The sequence below is a fragment of the Ctenopharyngodon idella genome, chromosome 14, assembly GCF_019924925.1.
Source record: "Ctenopharyngodon idella isolate HZGC_01 chromosome 14, HZGC01, whole genome shotgun sequence".
Lineage (NCBI taxonomy): Eukaryota > Metazoa > Chordata > Actinopteri > Cypriniformes > Xenocyprididae > Ctenopharyngodon > Ctenopharyngodon idella.
In genome coordinates this window covers 29,854,212-29,872,508 of record NC_067233.1, presented here as the reverse complement: position 1 = coordinate 29,872,508, position 18,297 = coordinate 29,854,212, and the positions used below count along the sequence as shown (strand labels likewise).

The following is an 18,297-nucleotide window of genomic DNA, read 5'->3' as shown; positions in this document are numbered from 1 at the left end:
TGGTTGGAGGACGACGACCTGAGGCTCCTGTCTCTCCAGCATTTATCTCTCTTTCCTGTGGTGTTCCAGGTAAGTCAGGTGCTGTTCCCAGTTCTTGAGTTTCCATTTCCACAGTGCTCTGTCTGGACAAAAACAATTGCCGAGTCCTTGAGCTTCCCTCTACCTGGGGCTCAGGAAGGATCTCAGGATGTCGAGAAGGTAGGCCATGCTGAGTAGGCGGAAGTCCATCCAATCTTTCCAGGTTGAGCGGTGAACGACCTCTTGCAGTACGAGCCCTTGTCCGACGCTGCTCTGGGCTTCTACTGCGAGCTCTTATTTGACCCCTACGTGGTTGCTCCACTGGAGGCAAGGTTGGGGGAGCCAAGGTTGGGGGAGCCAAGGTTGGGGGAGCCAAGGTTGGGGGAGCCAAGGTTGGGGGAGCTATAGCTGGGGGAACTAGGGTTGGGGAACTAGGGTTGGGGGAACTAGGGTTGGGGGAGCCAGGGTTGGGGGAGCCAGGGTTGGGGGAACTAGGGTTGGAGGAGCTAGGGTTGGAGGAGCTAGGGTTGGAGGAGCTAAGGTTGGAGGAGCTAAGGTTGGAGGAGCTAAGGTTGGGGGAGCTAAGGTTGGGGGAGCTAAGGTTGGGGGAGCTGATGCATTAACTTCCCGGTTTAGAGACAGGGTGCTAGGAACTGGCAGCTCTGGCTCTACTATAACAGCCAGCTCGTCTACCACTGGTTCTTCAACCACCTCTGCAGTCTCCATGAGACTCTCCGGCTCAGACACAGGGCCATCTGCTCTTTCCTGGCCCCCTTCCAGCCTTTCTGTCTGCGTTTGCTGTTCAGCAATGTTGCGATTGACATTGATCTCCAAACTGAAACGGAAATCGCCACTGTTGGGATTGGTTTGGCTCACAGCCCGCCATGACTGGTTACCCCGGTAACCGCTCCTTGTTGTATTCCCCGTCTGTCGTACTGTGTTGAGCCAGTCAAGAAGGGTCTCCCCACTGGGATTTTCCTCAGTGCCCTCCACCTCTGTTACTAAGAATAACAAGAAATGATCAAAACAGGGCAGAATCACAAGTAAAGTCACCTGGAAAATGTGAATTTTATATACTAACTGGGCAATTTACAACTGACTTACCACCAGGCCCCTCCCTTCTTTCCTCAGTGGTGCCATTGCTTGGCGACTCAGGGCCATCCTTTACCTGCCGAAGGCGGCTCAAAAGTTCATCTGCTGTAATTTCACCTAACCAAGAAACATAATAGTTAAATTTTGTGACAACAGAGAAAAACTGGGGATTTTGCAGGGATGTGTAACCTAGGCAAAGTCAATCAGACCAATGAAATGAACTGATTACTGTTAGGACTGTCACAATTATGAAATTTGGCTGACAATTAATTGTCCAAAAAATAACTGTGGTTATGCCGAATAATTGCCAGTTTTAGGGCTTTGGCGATTCAGACGATTAATTGTCTATTTTAGGGCTTTGTCATGCATTTTTTGTGTGCTTCATTCTTTAAATAATTGTGATGAATGTAATATTTTGATAGTTATTTTGCAGCGTAAGATTACAGTTAACACCTTTAAATAAGTAATTTATTCAAATCAGTAGATAACTGAAATAATCACAACAAACTGACCAATTAGAGAAAAGGCCATAAAATGTATAATTCATATATAGTATGAACTGATGGTCACTCTTATTTGTTAAACAATCCAGAATCCACTTTATTACACACTACTTCATGATAGAGAAAACAACAAAATAATAAAAATAATCATAAATGAAGTGAGTATAAGTCAGCAGCAAATATAATTCTTGAAAAAAACCTTTGCAGAGTAATTTTATAAAATCTAAACCTGTTAATAAAAACAAATTACAAACTATTTGTATTATAAAATACATTCATGTATTAATATACTCAATTATATAATATTATATATGAATGTAAATTATACACACACATATACAAAATTGAGTATATATATTATATATACACACACACGCACAAATAATATAAAATTAAAATATGCTTATTTTAAATGTATATAGGAAAGAATCAGATTTTATTTTTAATAATCTTTCAGTGCGCAAAACCATGATAATATGAAACATATCAAAACAGAGTGGCACAAATTATGCGCATCCCAGGTGCAGAATGATGTGCTTAAAGCAACAGTCACAGTGCACAGCACTGCACAAGTGTGCCTTGAAAAGTTTATGGCACAAAGAGAAGAAATGTCAAGTGCATAAATCCTAGTGTATCTTTCCAACAGTTTATGGATCATTTGTTTCTTTACGGTTTTAAATTCCAGTTATTTTGCGTTTGATGCCAATTCATGTTTGATGCCAATTCATTCTTTATCTACAGATCAGGAATTATAATTTGAATATATCATACTGGAGAGAGTTTTACCATGCTGACGGTCGTATCCGAACGAGACGCGCTGTGTGAATACTGAACAGAGAATGATTGACAGCCGCAAACTTTAATATAACGATGTAAACATTCTTCTGTCCCTCACATTAAGCTATGGAATGGCTTCACATGGCTTTGAATATATTGCACGAAAACTTAATTGGTTCTTGTCTATTTCTTTTGGTCTATGTATGCCTCCCCCCTGTGCTTGTATAAAAGAGTGCAATAATCATATAATAAAAGGAAAATAACCCCCAAAAATATTCACTGGATAATGCAACAACAAACAAAAGCCCTCTTTACATCCCAAGAGTATATGGATATTTTTTATATCTGGATTGCATTTCCAGCTTCATTCCATGACATGGGCGGTATGATAATGTTAATTAAACAGCAAAAGGCAAAGAAAAAATCAGTCACTGCTCCTGACTGAATACATTTTGTAGGCCTATCTTTAATAAGGATTAGTTTAATTAAATAAAATTACTCTAAAACCTGCCAGTAGGTGGCGGTAAATATCTTAATGATTAAGTCATTGACTGATTGATTGATTGATTGATTGATTGGTTGATTCATTCATTCGATTCGTTAAAATGGCTGATTCATTCAGGAGTGAAGTAAATTGTTTTCTTTATGAATGGCCCATTGAATCATTGGTTCACCCGATTCATTCAAAACGTTGATTCAGAAATGAAACACTGCTGTGTGTTGCTAGGAGATGAAAAGTTCTGCTTTGTCTTCATATTTACATTGGCAAAATTGAGCAAAACAGAGAATAGTGTGTCAAAAATAACCATATTAACTTCTGATTTATTGAACTGTTGTATAAAATCAGTAACGCATTCGCACTTGTGCAGCACTCGAGTGATACTGCGCTCGTTACTCGTGTGATATTGCACTCGTTGCTCATGTGATATAGCTTAACTATATCAAATGATGCTAAATGACGAGTCAAAAGCTCATACATGGGCATTTTTGCCCCAATATATGGAATTTTAGGTACATTCTAACTGCATTCTATAAGCTACATCATGCAGTTGTTGCCCTGCATCATATTCGTCATCAGTCAACTGTACGAAATGTCAGATGACCTACGTAGGTCTGGGGCGGTGCAAGTGCATTAAATTCGTTAATAATTAACGCATTATTTTTTACCGTAATTAATTAATATAATTAACACGTTAAATCAACAGCCCAAATAAATAAAAATAAATATATTTATAAATTATATATATATATATAGTTATTGCGAAAAAAATTCTAATATGGTGAAATAAGATCATATCGTCATATCGCCAACCCTTAGTGACATTAATCATTATATGCAGTGTAACCTCAATACATATTACTTTCATAGCTGAATCCAGATAATGGAAACACATCGCATTTACACTTTATTTAAATGCAATCAGACCCAGGCCACCTCCGAATGTGGTTCCAATGATCCAATCACAATCCATTTATAATTGTGCACACATTTTGAACGCATTTACACCTGGCATTTAATGTGGTCAAGTGAGATCTGATCCAATCTTACAAAGCACGTTAATGTCAGGTGTATGGGGGGCAAAATGTGTAACAGTTTACAAGACATACATTTCAAATGGCATGGTTTTTGTGATGCAATACCTCGAAGATACTTTCCAATAGTATCATGTCTTACGACGAAGTTTGATATGCAGAATATTGCATCAAACATGAGTTTCAAAACTAAATGAATTATCTAGTCTTTATGCAGTAGCTGTCCAGAAAGACTCATTAAACAGCAACAGAACAGGACAGTACTGAAAACCACCGGACTTACAAGGACAAGAAATGTCTATTCAATGCCATCTCCTGGCAGGGTGCACGGCTAAAGGATGCTCCAAAATAACATTCTTTTCCACTGTCCTGGGACATAAAATGATTGGGTGGCTTCATAAGTTTGTGTTTTGTTTGTTTACTTGTTTCTGAGCACAGAAACAACAGGCAAACCATTAAAGAAAAATGCAAAGCTAAATGGGAATGTGTCTGCTTACAAAAAGACCTAAGAAGTGAATCGAAACACCTGTGAAAGACCCTGTGGTCTCGATGTAATTTCCGAATCAAAATGACAAGACAGCTGAATGTGTTCTGGTGTTTTTAAAAAAGTACATAGATGTACACTATATGGACAAAAGTATAGGGACACACCTCTTAATTATTGAAATCAGGTTTTTTAATTAGACCCATTGACACAAGGGTATAACCTCAAGCACCTAGCCAAGCAGTCTGCATTTACAAACATTTGCAAAAAAAAAAAGTTGTTCTGAAGAGCAGAGTGAATTTAGGCATGGTATTGTGATAGGATGATACCTTTGCCATTCGTGAAATTTCATCCTGGCTAGATATTTCCATGGTCAACTGTAAGAGGTATTATGGGAAAGTGGAAGCGTTTAGGAACAGCAGCAACCATATAGTGTCACAAAGCAGGGTGACCGAGCGCTGAGGAGCATGGTTCGTAAACGTTAATAAAAGTCGGCAACACTCTGCTGATACCATAGCTGAAGAGTTTCAAACTTCCACTGGCATTAATATCAGCACAAAAACTGTGCAGTGGGAGCTACATGGAATGGGTTTCCATGGCCGAGCAGATGCATGCAAGCTTTTGCCCATATAGTGTAGCTCTCAAATTCATTGAGGCTTGCGTTCAGTTTAAAACATTGAAATATGTTATGCTGTGTTAAGTGATTCACCAAAATTTCATCATTTAAACAATAAATGTCGTTTAGACGCTCTTAATGTGGTGTAACATCTGTAGTTCAAATGGGGAGCAAACAAACCAATCTACTAGTTATAGTAGGGCTGCACGATTAACCAAAATAAAAATCGAAATCACGATTTAGATCATTACATAGTTCAGAAGGCTGCAATTTTTAATTGAATATATGCACAGCGCGTTTAATGTTAAAGTTTAGAGTGGCTCAATTGCAGTAAATGCTGATTCATCTCTGCAAGGGCTGAGATTGACTTGCATTTATTTGTGAAACAAACCCCACCAAACATCATTCCAAACTTGTAATAAGAAGCAATTACAAGCCTGAGTGGCTTGATCGTAGTAAATCCTGTGGAGAAAATCAAGTTTTTAAATGTTGTTTATATATCTATGCAGCGTTTTTAATATGCTTTAAGACAAACCATGTGCAAATTCATAAGTCAACACCATTGCTGATTATTTTTCTATTTAAAACTGCAGTGATCTAAAGACAGTTTCAAAAACGCGGTTTGAAATCGTTGTTGGTGTTTGTGACATCACAAACTACCTTGTAACCAATCACGTCAACGTGCCGACAGGCTTTAGCATATCATTAACTATGACCGTTCTGAAGCAGAGGAGTCTCAAGAAGCCAGGTTATCCTGGTATATTTTTCTGTTGATAAGAAAAATCGGTATTTAGCAATATAGCGGGTGTATGATGTATATTATGATGTTAGTATGAACTATATGACTTTCTCCACTGACGACACCATTGTGCAGCGTTTACCTCAGTAAGCTTGTGCGAGTGAGTGGAGGCAGGGCTAATTAGCATATTCCTGGACCCCTGTATACTAAATGAGACAAGGGTGTAGAGTTGCATTCAAGCTATTTTAACCCTCACAAACCGAGACGGCCGCCGGCGGCCAAAAAGAACTATCATTCTAAAATGTTTAATAACTTGAACCGCTAATCCAATCTGTATGCTTTAAAATGTAGATTCTCGGCTTTCCAGTGATATCACGTTTATCGCATTCTGACATTCAGAGGCTCCGTGGTGAGACTGGTTACGTCATCAAAATCTGCAGCATTGATTCGTTAAGGCAATGCATGTGGTTTGTTCCCCTAAGCCAAACAGGAACGATTGTTGATGCCTAGTCCTGCCTCCTATGCCCAGATTGGTTCAAACCATCATCTCAACCAATAAACATATGTTTTGGTCATTTGGACCACGATACTATCATGTTTCTTTGGAAGTATGAATAAGCGAAAAGTGAAAGTATTTGCGTGCGCGTGTATCTGCGTGTATGAAAACAAACAAAAATAACCGATTTGAATGAGAACACTCATGTTACAAAGCATGACTTTGACATAACATGAACCAAATATGAGGATAAAACAGTTTCACATCAGATAAGTTATTGCAATTTATGTTTTCAAACGTGTCTCTATACAGTGAAACAGTGCAATCAAATGCGACGCGAACGTGAGGAGTACAGCCACAGGACTGCTCTGTTTGGTTGTTATATTATCTAAATATTTATTTTATAGTTTGTGAAGACCATTAACATTAGTAATTCAGTTGAACTACTTATTTTTCTCTCTCATTTTGTGTGTATTTTGTGAAAAAAAAAAACTTTGCACTGTTTTTATTTTCATTGCACAAGACAATTTTCATAATTGTTTTCATTACTTGCAACACTATTTGTTTTTATTCATGTTCAGATTGAAAATATATTTCTCTAATAAGTCACTTTTGCTTTAGTGTTCTGTTGTATTACATTTTTTTGTATTAATTTTACTCCCTGGTCTTTTTTGGACACACATCATCAATAAATAAGTACACCTGTTTATCTCTAAAGAGTAATATTGTAGTTTTATCTAGAATAATATTGTAACAAATGGCTATAACTTGCTTAGAGATTGTTAAATTTATACAAAATTTCATCTGAAAGTTTAAAACATCCAAATATAACTTTTTAAAAGAAAAAAATTCAAACTTCAGGAGGTTTTGTGTGAGTTTACAGTGAAAAACACTAGATTTTTGCTGGCGTTTTTTTTTTTAATTCTGGGAATTTTATCCATTCTCAGACAAAATAAATGTAAAATTGGCACTTTAAATGAGCTAAACTGAAACTTCAAGTTGTCCTGTTTAAAATGATATGGCACTTGATGCTGACAGCTAGAATGGGTTAGAAAACCAGAGAAAAGTGCAGGCGAGTCAGGAGCCCCAAAAATGCTCTAGTCCTTTAAGGGTTAAGGCACGAAGAATTTTTTTTTTTTTTTTTTCCCCCACAGGAAAATGTTTAAATATGTCATTTTGATGATAAAAGACGAGTTTTAAAAGATTAAATTATTGACTACAGGGGGATTTTAACATTAGTTAATACATATACAACAGTTCATTGTTTGTTCATGTTAGTTCACAGTGCAATGCACATTGCGCTTGGCCCCGTATATCTGCCTGAAGTTCTTGTTACGATTTGAGATCAGTGCGGCCCAACGTTCTTCCACCCAGATTCAATCACTCTTAAAGGGATAGTTCAGCCAAAAATTAAAATTCAATCATTTACTCACCCTCAAATTGTTCCTAACCTGTATGAATCTCTTTCTTCTGCGGAACACAAAAGATGATATTTTGAAGAATGTCAGTAACCAAACAGTTGATGGACCCTCATTGACTTTCATAGTATTTTTTTATTTATTTATTTATTTATTTTCACTATGGAAGTCAATGGGGTCCATTAACTGTTTGGTTACCAACATTCTTCAAAATATCTTCTTTTGTGTTCAACAGAAGAAAGAAACCATCAATATCAGGGATGGGCAACTTAAGCCAAGTTTACACTACAGTAGTGTTGTCAAAAGTACCGGTACTTCAGTACCAAGCCGGTACTGAAATTTTGAAAATGTGACGATACCAAAATTTCTTTAGTACCAGGAGTACTGAGTATCCGGGTATTTTCGGTACCCACTGATAGGGCTCTGCCAGTATTTACGTGAATATGACATGAGTGAAGCACAAAGCTTTGTTTACAGAAGAAATAATAGGTTAGCAATTAAGTGTGACATTGCAGCCATGGAAGCATTTTGGTTCATGCCGAATGAGAGAGGTACGCGAGTCCATAAATTTAAGCTTTGTCGGGTTTGTATTCTGTTTTGCGAATCGCGATCTGGTCACCTGATTATCAGAGAATTAAACAATATTCCATTAGTTATTCCACTGAACATGGAATCTCTTGTTTCTTTTCCCAAATCTTCACTCACACAGGGGATTATAAATGTTTCTTCCTTTAGTTTGCTTTTAATTAGGCCTATTATATTTGCATTCTTTACTGTGGTAAAATAGAAAAACACCATAGGACAGAAACCTTTTTGCTTGCATGTCAATTTCTATTTAACACAGTTCGTGCTCGTTATTAGACTTTATAAGGCACGTCAAGTTTATTTGTATAGCGCGTTTCACACACGCCGGTGACTTTTAGTTTTGCTTTCTTTGGCAGTGCAAAAATCAAACCTAGCCTGAATGTCTGAAGATAAAACTCGCTCTTCAGACCTTTTACAACAAGTGTCAGTTGCTTGTAACATCAGGAGATAACGAAGATATAAAAGAGATGGTCTCTTTTCCTGCTCGTGTCCCACATCCCTCTGAAAGTGCAGAGTGGCTATATGATGCATCTTTGTGTGGAAATATAAAACAAATGTTTTTTAAAATAATACTTAACTTCCTTATTATTTAGATTACCATTGTATATCTTGATATTTATTTCATAGTTTTAATGGCTGTAGTGTGTGGTTTCACTGACGGAAGTGCTTAAACATGCACGTCTGTTATAAAATGAATGTTTAAGCATTTGTTTATTTATTTTTTATATTTCAAAATTTATTTAATTGAGGTGTGTGTGTGTGTGTGTGTGTGTGTGTGTGTGTGTGTGTGTGTGTGTGTATGTATGTATGTATGTATGTATGTATATATATATATATATATATATATATATATATATATATATATATATATATATATATATATATTCCAAATGTTTATATGTATGATTACCATCACATTTAATCAGTTTTTTAAAATAGTAGTTAAATAAAATAGTGAAATAGTTCCAACAGATTTTCCTGTGGTACCGAAATTGGTACCGAGACCGTAACATTTTAATGGTATTGGTACCGACTACTGGAATTTTGGTACCATGACAAAACTACACTACAGGACTTTAAACGTCAGACTACGTAACTTGCTGTAAAGTCTTGAAGTCGTTGTAGTGTTCACACTACGCGACACTACCTAAATGAGCTTCAACAGGAGATTACACACTACACGAGCTGTCACCCAAGGACTTTATTTGAAAATGGATGTTGGGAGGAAATTAGATTAAATTTTGAATTAAATTTAATTAAAATTAAAATAACCCTTTCACACATAAGTTTAAAACATTCTGTCTGACCTCCCAGAGTTAAGGCGTATTTTAGAACGTTTCCCTTTATTGTTTCCATGACGACGCGTCATGCTTGTCACGTGACACACCAAGGCCAGCCGGCCACACTGTATGACAGATGTATTGCTTTTCTCACCATGTCATCAACGATCTGATATTCCGATTCTCAAATATGTTCAAGTGAGTGTTTTGTCATTTAAAAAAACCTATGTAATGACCTTGATCTTAATACTGTATATATAGAGTGAATGAGCTTTATAGTTACTTACACAATGTGTATCTGATATGAATAAACGTCGGCAAATTATATTTGAATGGATTGTTATTGCTGCTTCCACAGACATCGGTGTATAGTTCATTGGTTGTTGCGCCGCGCCACGTGACACCACAGGATATCGAGTCGGCCGACAGCTCCAGATATTTAGCATGCTAGATATTTGTCTGGCATCTGCGAGGTGTCGACGACGCGTCAGTGAGCCTCTTTGATGTGTCGTTGAGTAGTTCACACATAAAGACTGGCGAGCGCCAATCACTTGCTGATTTTCCCCCGATCACAGCCTAACCTGTCGGCGAGCTCGTTAACTTGCAAATCGGGCTTAAAAACCTGTAGTGTAAACTTGGCATTAGGTCTTGGAGGGCCACTGTCCTGCAGAGTTCAGCTCCAATCCTAATCAAACACACCTGAACCAACTAATCAGTGTCTTCGGGATTACTACAAAGCTACAAGCAGGTTAGTTTTTACCAGGGTTGGAGCTTAACTCTGCAGGAAAGTGGCCATCCAGGACTGAAGCTGCCCATCCCTGATCTAGATAAATCAAACTTAGAATTGTCAGAAGGGGAGAATTGGGCCCAAAATCAGCCAGATTATCTTGTAGTGTGTGGGTGCCTTTATGCTCACAACACCCTATTTTGGGTAAAAATAGGAAAAGAAATACTTTATTAAATACTTAATAATAATAATAATAATAATAAATAATAATAATAATAATCATATATTTATTCTTAAATACTTAAACATCTGGTATTTTATAGAGAAATAGTGTTATTATAATAGTAATATTTATTATTTTGTTTAATATTTTTATAATAATTATGATAAATTATGATAACAATAATGATAATTAATCATGATCATAATTATTATTAGTCACATAAAAACAACTTTTTGGGGTAAATTGTGCAGCCCTATAAACAAGCCCAACAAACCTTGTGTTCTTTATAATTTTATTTTTTAAATCGCAATTGCAATTTTAACCAGAAAAATTGCAATTAGATTTTTTTCCCAAATCACGCAGCCTTAAGTTACATCAAGAAACATACATTGAACATCAATAAAACAACTTGTTAACAACGCCACGTAATGTTACGTTTACCTCATGAAAGCCATTCAGTGATATGATGTCTTCATTATTTAATGTATGTTTGAATTAATCGGTCATGAAAACAAATTATTATTTACAGCCACTGCTCAAATGTTTATATTTCAACAAACTGGAGTAGAAACTGAATTATGTAATTAGAAAGTTGATGAAAAAAATTAAATGATTATATACAACTCATTTAAACGATTATTAAATATACGTTATTCGGCTGAAAAAAAAAAAAAAAAATTGTGTTTGCCGTTTCAGTAAAAAAACTAATTTTGGTGCATCACTAGCAGTGAATGGTCATGAATCACATGTCAAGCATCATTGGTTGTCACCACTGGAATCAAAATGCATCACACCAGGCTTGAGACACCAGGTTTGAATATGTTTACATGTGAGTAAGATGAGAGTTACAATATTAATGGGAGATTTTCTGTGTATAATAACTTTTGCATAATAAACATAAGGTCTGTTCCTTACACCTATCTACTGTATGGCTTTAAAAGACTTGGAACAGCAAACAGTATAGACTAGGGCTGGGCAATACATTGAATATTAACAATAATCACACAATTTTTGCTAATGATATAAAATTAGGGAATATCATGTATATTGGGATTAAAAGTTTTGTTTATAAAAACAGTAAGCCAATTTCACTCCCCTTTCTCTTCTCACGAGTGACGGCTGATATGCAAGGGAGTGCCTGAAGCCTATTTGTGTAAGAATTTTGTGAAGAGCATCAAAGGTTTATATTTTCAACATGTTTTTGCAGTGTTAAGCATTGTAGCCAATAGTGCGGTTCCAGTAAACTTGACAACCACACCACCGGTGGCTGAGTAGCACCGGCAGTGACACGCCAAAACACTTTTTTTTTTTTTAGTATGTGAATGTTTTACGTGAATATTATGACACGAGTGAAGCACAAATCTTTGTGAATAATATAATTAACTGTTACATCGCAGTCATGGAAACATTTGGATTCATGACGAACGAGAGGTACGTGAGCCCATAAATTTAAGCTTTGTTGGCTTTGTATTGTTTTGCGATCTGGTCACCCGATTATCACCGAAATTAACGGTATTCCATTAATTATTCCACTGGACATGGAATCTCTTGTTTCTTTTCCCAAATCTTCACTCACATCTTACCCATTTTCACAGGGGATTATAAACATTTCTTCCTTTGGTTCACTTTTAATTAGGCCTGTTATATTCACATTCTTTACTGTGGTAAAGTAGAAAAACGCTGTAGTACAGATACCTTTTTGCTTGCACGTCAAATTCTATTTAACACAGTTTGTGTTTGTTATTAGGCTTGATAGGGCTAGTCAAGTTTATTTGTATAGCGCATTTCACACACGCCAGTGATTTTAGTTTCAGTTTCTCGGGCAGCACAAAAATCAAACATAGCCTAAACATCTTGCCCCTGCGGAAGACAAAACTCGCTCTTCAGACCTTTTACAACAAGTGTCAGTTGCTTGTAACATTTCAGTTTCTCGGGCAGCACAAAAATCAAACATAGCCTAAACATCTTGCCCCTGCGGAAGACAAAACTCGCTCTTCAGACCTTTTACAACAAGTGTCAGTTGCTTGTAACATCAGGAGATAACATGAAGGTATTAGAAAATAGATCTCTTGCCAGGTGGTGTCCCACAGCCCTCACAAAAAGCACAGAGCGGAAAGCTATATGACGCATCTTTGTGGGGAAATATAAACGAATGTTTTTTAAAATATTTAAATTTCTTGTACTATTTATATTACTATTTTTTTATATTATTTTCTTATATTATTTAACAGGTTACCATTATTTACTGATATTAATTTCAATGTTGTACTGGCTGTAGTGTGTCGTTTCACTGACGGAAGTGCTAAAATAAACACGCACGTTGGTTTCTTTGTTCTTCAAAGAACTTTTTGTAAGAAGAAGATTACACTTATTGTATGATTATAAATAAATAAATAAATAAATAAACAAACAGTGCTGATCATAGAGTAAACATTATACAAGTACTTTGTAACAGCTGCTCTATCCAGATTTTTTTATTTTTTTTTTTTCTTCTTTAAATCAAGAGCAAATGCAAAAACAACGATATATACATCAAATAACACCTGAAAAATTTGGAAAACATTGAAATATAAATTATAATAGCTGTATCACCCAGCCCTAGTGTGGACTAATTTATGGTTCTTTTTGTCATTTTGAAGGGGTAAAGACCAGCACAGAAATTCTGTGGTATCTACTTTGATCTTTCACAACAGAAAGAGAGTGAAATCATTATTTTTATTGCTCAAACCTTGATTTGTGAATTAAATGTTTTGTCTGACCATTTTGAATGTTATTAAACAGGTGTAAATGACCTCAGAGGGTCAATAATTCATCTATGAAGTGCTAACACTGAATTTTGCAAGTCTCATGAGACAGATAAACATAAAACTGGATGCAGGGAAACCATATCGTTACTCAGTAAAATGAAATACGTTCCCAATAAGGGTGCTCCGATCAGGATTTTGAGACAATCAAAATCAGTATCAAAGATACGATCACCGATACTGATCTTTTTGAAGCCTTCTTTTCAACATGTAGATTTATAGGGATGCTGCAATCAGGATTTTTACAGACATTGAGTGCGTTTACATGCACCTCATAATGTGATTATAATGGGATTTTGGCAATTTTGCGATTAAACTTTACCTCATGTAAACAATACTTCAATCAAATGAATGCAATTAAATTCATGATAGTAGTAACCATAATCGCATTAAACTGGGTGGTGTACGCCAATTTTAATCGTAATAAATGGGCATGTAAACACCTTAATCGCATTATTGCCGCTCGGACGTACACAGATGCCGTGTGTCATTCACACAACTTAATCAATGACATTATTATGAAGTTTACTCTTCTCCAAATTGCTAAACTCCAGACGGCGCAAAGAACGTGACGGCAGCATAGGCAAACCCGACATTGCAACGTTCATCACAGCGCCGAATAATATCCAGTACGTCCATAAAAAATGTATTTTGAATTTGATAAGAGTAGATTAAAACAACATGCCGGTAACATGCATACTGTATGCCTATCTGAGTGTGGTATAACCATACTTATTACTAGCGAATAATCAGAGTAATGAAAATTGCATGTAAACTGGAGTGAAGAGTTCTGCTCATGTCATGTAAACATCTTACTGTGGTCCAGACCTTACTCTGATTATGAGAAATAATCACATTATTGGTGCACATGTAAAGGTAGTGAGTCATTCAGTGCATTTTTGTTTTTACAATGGGGCAATTGTTGCACAATAGCTTACACACAGCCAAGCCTGATTTCAAACTCTGAACTGAATTCATGAAAAAGACAAGTAAACAGTCAGTAATAAAATAAGAACAAATAAACAATTTACAAGCAGTAGCACAAATAAACAGAATAAAGATACAAATAAAATAAACAGTGCTTTAAGTTTTTTTTTTCCAGGTAGGTCTAACAGTAGTATTAAGGAAAGAAATACTAAAGAAATTTAATAAGGAATCAAATATAAAATAATACTGTATGGTCTTCCCTGAATAAATTAAGTACAGATTAATCCAGGGCTCCAGACTGCGACTAAATAGTTGCATTTTGCGACAGTTCCGTCTATTAAGAATATTACTGAAAGCTTAAATTCTGTTCAATTTAAAATACAAAATAATGTACTGCGAAATAAATTAATTAATAAAACACTGCTGAGTCCATGTCAAATCAACCACATTTCGAAAACTTCCGCAGCTCAAATGTTTGATTTTGTTCATATATTTTTTTATGAAGAAAGACACACATAAATAGTGATGAAAGCCAAAATATTAAATGTCATGGATGTACATTTACTGAGTAATCCACTGTTTTGTAAAGGGGGATAAAAATGACCATTTTCACCTGAGATATGGAGCCACTCTGCTTGAACTATTCAATTCGATTTCGATTCTCAAGCTTGCAATTCAATTACATTCGATATCGTATGTATCAGCTACATGGCAAATTTTCTCAAGGAAAAATGCTGTTTAATGCTGTGAACTATACAGGGAGGTCTCATGTCACTTCAGTCTTTTTACATCAGTGCAAAACTAGGGTATGCAAATTAAGACATACCCTACCACAACTGGTGTGGCGAACAAAGAAAATTGGTAGCACCAGTGCAACCAGTGGAAAAGTTAGTCTGGAGCTCCGATATCGTATCGGCACCAAAATATCGTGATAGTACCGAATCGGGAGATAGGTGTACTGTCCCAGCCGTATAAATTGTACATATTTTTAGTGGTTAAAAATGAAGCTATCAAAAGAAAGGTTTAAGAACCAGAATCTAAAAACAAACTGAGATTTCTTTATTACTTTGAGCTAAAATTGCCATTTTGACCCCCTCTACAAAATAGTGAATTACTCTGTAAATATTTACCCATGACATTTAATATTTTGGCTTTCATTACATATGTTTGTCTTTCTTCAGAAAAAAGATATTAACAAAATTAAACACCTTAAACCGGAATCTCTGGTTGAGTTGACACGGAAAGACCCTGCTCTGTAACACTGTTACACCACATGCAATGACCAAAATGTCTCTATGAAGCACTTTTGCCATTAGTTGTTGTCTTGCAGCATGTAAAAAAAAAACAAAACAAAAAAAAAACAAAGGATTTACCAGGTGTGCCAAGCAGATTGTTGTCTCTCATGAGCCTGTAGTCTTCCTCACTAAGATTGTTGACAAACTGGTAGAAGGCCTCTTCTCTGTCCAGACGGTCCAGCTGTCTTCGGCGCTGTATTTCAGACTGATCACTGCTGCCCTGATCTGCATTATCCTGACCCTCCATCACTGCGACCCAGATGTCAGATCCAACTACAACACAGTGTCAATCAGTCAAAACACACACACACACACACACAACAGACACATATACTGACGCAAGAGCCCAACACGAGCAGCATGTAACTATATAATAAACGAAAATAGATATTATCCAGTACCATGGCTTCACTATGATACAATCACCATCATATGGTAATACCAGCCAAACGGTTCCTATATGCGTCTTTTTGATGTTGCCTATAGCTAGTGAAACTGGTAAAAACATGAACGTGCTCGGTGTCTGGAACAATCATCTTAAAATACTGCGTAATATCGTGAGTTAGACTGTGATCTCTCGGGTCTCTGTTCAGATATAATGAGCTGACTGAAAACAAAATGGCATCAGCGAGCTAAACAGGCTAAAGGCTAAAGCTCAGGATTCTCAAGGCAAACAACGTTTATGTGTATCCGCGATGGCACATATAATTAGCACAATGAATACATTACAAATGTAAGGGAGTTCATTAAGGTGCTGCTATGATTAATATCAGTAATATTACAGCAACGGTATATTTCGTAATGTGTGACGACAAACCTCAAGCAACCATGAACCGAGGAAACGGGTGAAGGCTAATGTTAGCTGAAGCATGAGCTCAAGCTGGCTCAAGTTAGCTCGCGTAGACTATGGAGAAATAGCTTTCTTGCTAATGCTAAGCTAAAGCAAAGCTAATGTTAGCACGGCTGTGAGATAAAAACAGCCAGCGAGCCCTTCGTCATTTCGACGATCACAACAACTGACTGGTGAAATAAGGAAAAACATAGAAGAATACCTTAGTAAACCCGTCGAAGCCTTATCTAGTAACAGTTCCCTTGTCTGCCTTGTAGATGTTTATAACTGTTATTCTTGACAGCTATTCAGGAGTTCATTTTCTCGACCGTCTCTTCAGCAGGAATCTACTTCCGGTGTGCGGAATTGTGCGGAAACGTAATACAACTTAAAAGTCCTTATTTAACGCTGAAGTGGAAACTCGCGTTATGTCAACATCATGTTGTAGGTTATTTGTGACAACCCTTTACAGAGTACATTGGAAATAGCTTTTGTGCCATGCCTAAATACAGTTCGTACCTGTGGTAAAATCACTGTACAATCACCTCATGTGGCTTATTTTGGCTGAAACTGCCTCCATCCGACTATCTTTTAGTAGTGAATATGGCTCAGAAATAATATTAAATATATCAAACCCATAGTTATACTGCTATAACATTATGGACTCTTAATGTAGTCAATATTACACAACATAACACTGACATTTATTTATCAAGGTATGTCCAAAATGATAATACAAATGCAGATTTAAGTTCACATGCTGATTAATTGTGTTCAACAGTTTGTTTTTAAATGTCAAGAGCTTGTAAATAGACACCAGAAAACAAAAGTGTTAACATGTTAGTCAACAAGGAAAATCATTTTAATATTGTCGACAGATTTGCTATTTAGGTTCGGTATAAGATCAAGTGAAATCATTATAGTAATTCATTAGCTATTTTAATGCTTATTTCCCACTTATGAGTTCTAACATTTCCCATAGACCAAATCAAGTCCCGCTATACATTTATACCTGCTCTCAGATATACGCCACAATAGGGAAGAAAAGACAGTTTCAACTTACGTTTCATGCTGACTTTAATATTCGCAAGGAGTCAACATTATTAGCAGCGCCTTAACACATTTCAGAACTATAGACCTGAATAACACAAAAACAGCACAGGAAAACAAAACAAGTAGCCTACATTTTAAAAGTGATAATATAAAGGGTTTGTGCTGCAATTTTTGTGAGCAATATATTGGTAAATTCAGAGTAACTGATCAGGAAGTACAAGTTTTGTGTTTTTTTTTTTTTTTTTTTTTCGTATGCATGAATTTTATATAGAAAAGAAGAGAAACAGGGAGGCACTATAGGCCTATACCCAAAAATCTCAAACCTGATTTTCACTCCCTATTATTTGTATTTATCTCTCTTCTCCTAAACACAAACACAAAAAAATCAGAAGTGCAATCTTGGATCACCCATTTTCTCACCCACATGTCATTCCCAACCTGTATTTCTTTCTTCTGTGGAACACAAAAGATGATATTTTCCATACACTGAAAGTAAGTGGGGTCCAATCGACTTTTAAAATATGTCGTGCTCTACAGAAGAAGGTTTTGAATAACATGAGGGTGAGACAATGATGACAGACATTTTCATTTTTTTTTTTTTTTTGTTGAGCATTTAACATTAGCCATAATATTACAGTAGCTTAGATTTTAATAAAAAAAAAAGACCTTTGTAAGAGTCAAAAACATTAATTCCTGAATGATCCTGGTTCTCGTCTCAATAAATAAATTTACATAAAAGCGTATTCTTGTTGCTCAAGTGGTTCACCTTTGAAAACTGACTTAAGTGGTAGCAAAGCATTGTTGTTCTTCAGAATTCGTTTTTTTTTTAAATTAAAATCATTTTAATGCTTTGTCCTTGATTGTAAAGGGTCAAAGTGCTTCTCAACTGAAGGTTTGT

General features: G+C 36.1%; 1 protein-coding gene and 2 long non-coding RNA genes across 4 annotated transcripts in view; 2 read left to right on the top strand and 1 right to left on the bottom strand.

The window, feature by feature from the left end:
- The window catches only part of LOC127494726 (uncharacterized), a 578,474-nt gene that overhangs the window by 304,877 nt on the left and 255,300 nt on the right, over positions 1-18,297 (top strand). The window lies entirely within an intron of this gene.
- Positions 250-842, top strand: LOC127494723 (uncharacterized). Its single transcript, XR_007924952.1, has 3 exons — positions 250-380; positions 411-589; positions 620-842. It is a non-coding gene; the product is annotated as an uncharacterized LOC127494723 (long non-coding RNA).
- Positions 436-16,712, bottom strand: rlim (ring finger protein, LIM domain interacting). Of its 2 annotated transcripts, none has more exons than XM_051860846.1 (4): positions 16,570-16,712; positions 15,596-15,790; positions 1,123-1,227; positions 436-1,019 (listed from the first exon to the last, which is right to left on the bottom strand). In XM_051860846.1, exons 2-4 carry the CDS (start codon positions 15,762-15,764, stop codon positions 436-438), a joined length of 858 nt encoding a protein of 285 aa, XP_051716806.1. In that variant the 5' UTR covers positions 15,765-15,790; positions 16,570-16,712. The 2 variants fall into 2 exon arrangements, with proteins under 2 accessions (XP_051716806.1, XP_051716807.1); XM_051860847.1 differs by having other exon boundaries at positions 436-1,013.

Excerpts from the sequence above, each read along its gene's own strand:
- rlim (XM_051860846.1), bottom strand. The coding sequence starts at position 15,764 with ATGGAGGGTCAGGATAATGCAGATCAGGGCAGCAGTGATCAGTCTGAA. Across the intron at positions 1,228-15,595 it reads CAATCTGCTTGGCACACCTG|GTGAAATTACAGCAGATGAA; the intron begins GTAAATCCTTTG and ends TTTCTTGGTTAG. Across the intron at positions 1,020-1,122 it reads AAGAAGGGAGGGGCCTGGTG|TAACAGAGGTGGAGGGCACT; the intron begins GTAAGTCAGTTG and ends TGTTATTCTTAG.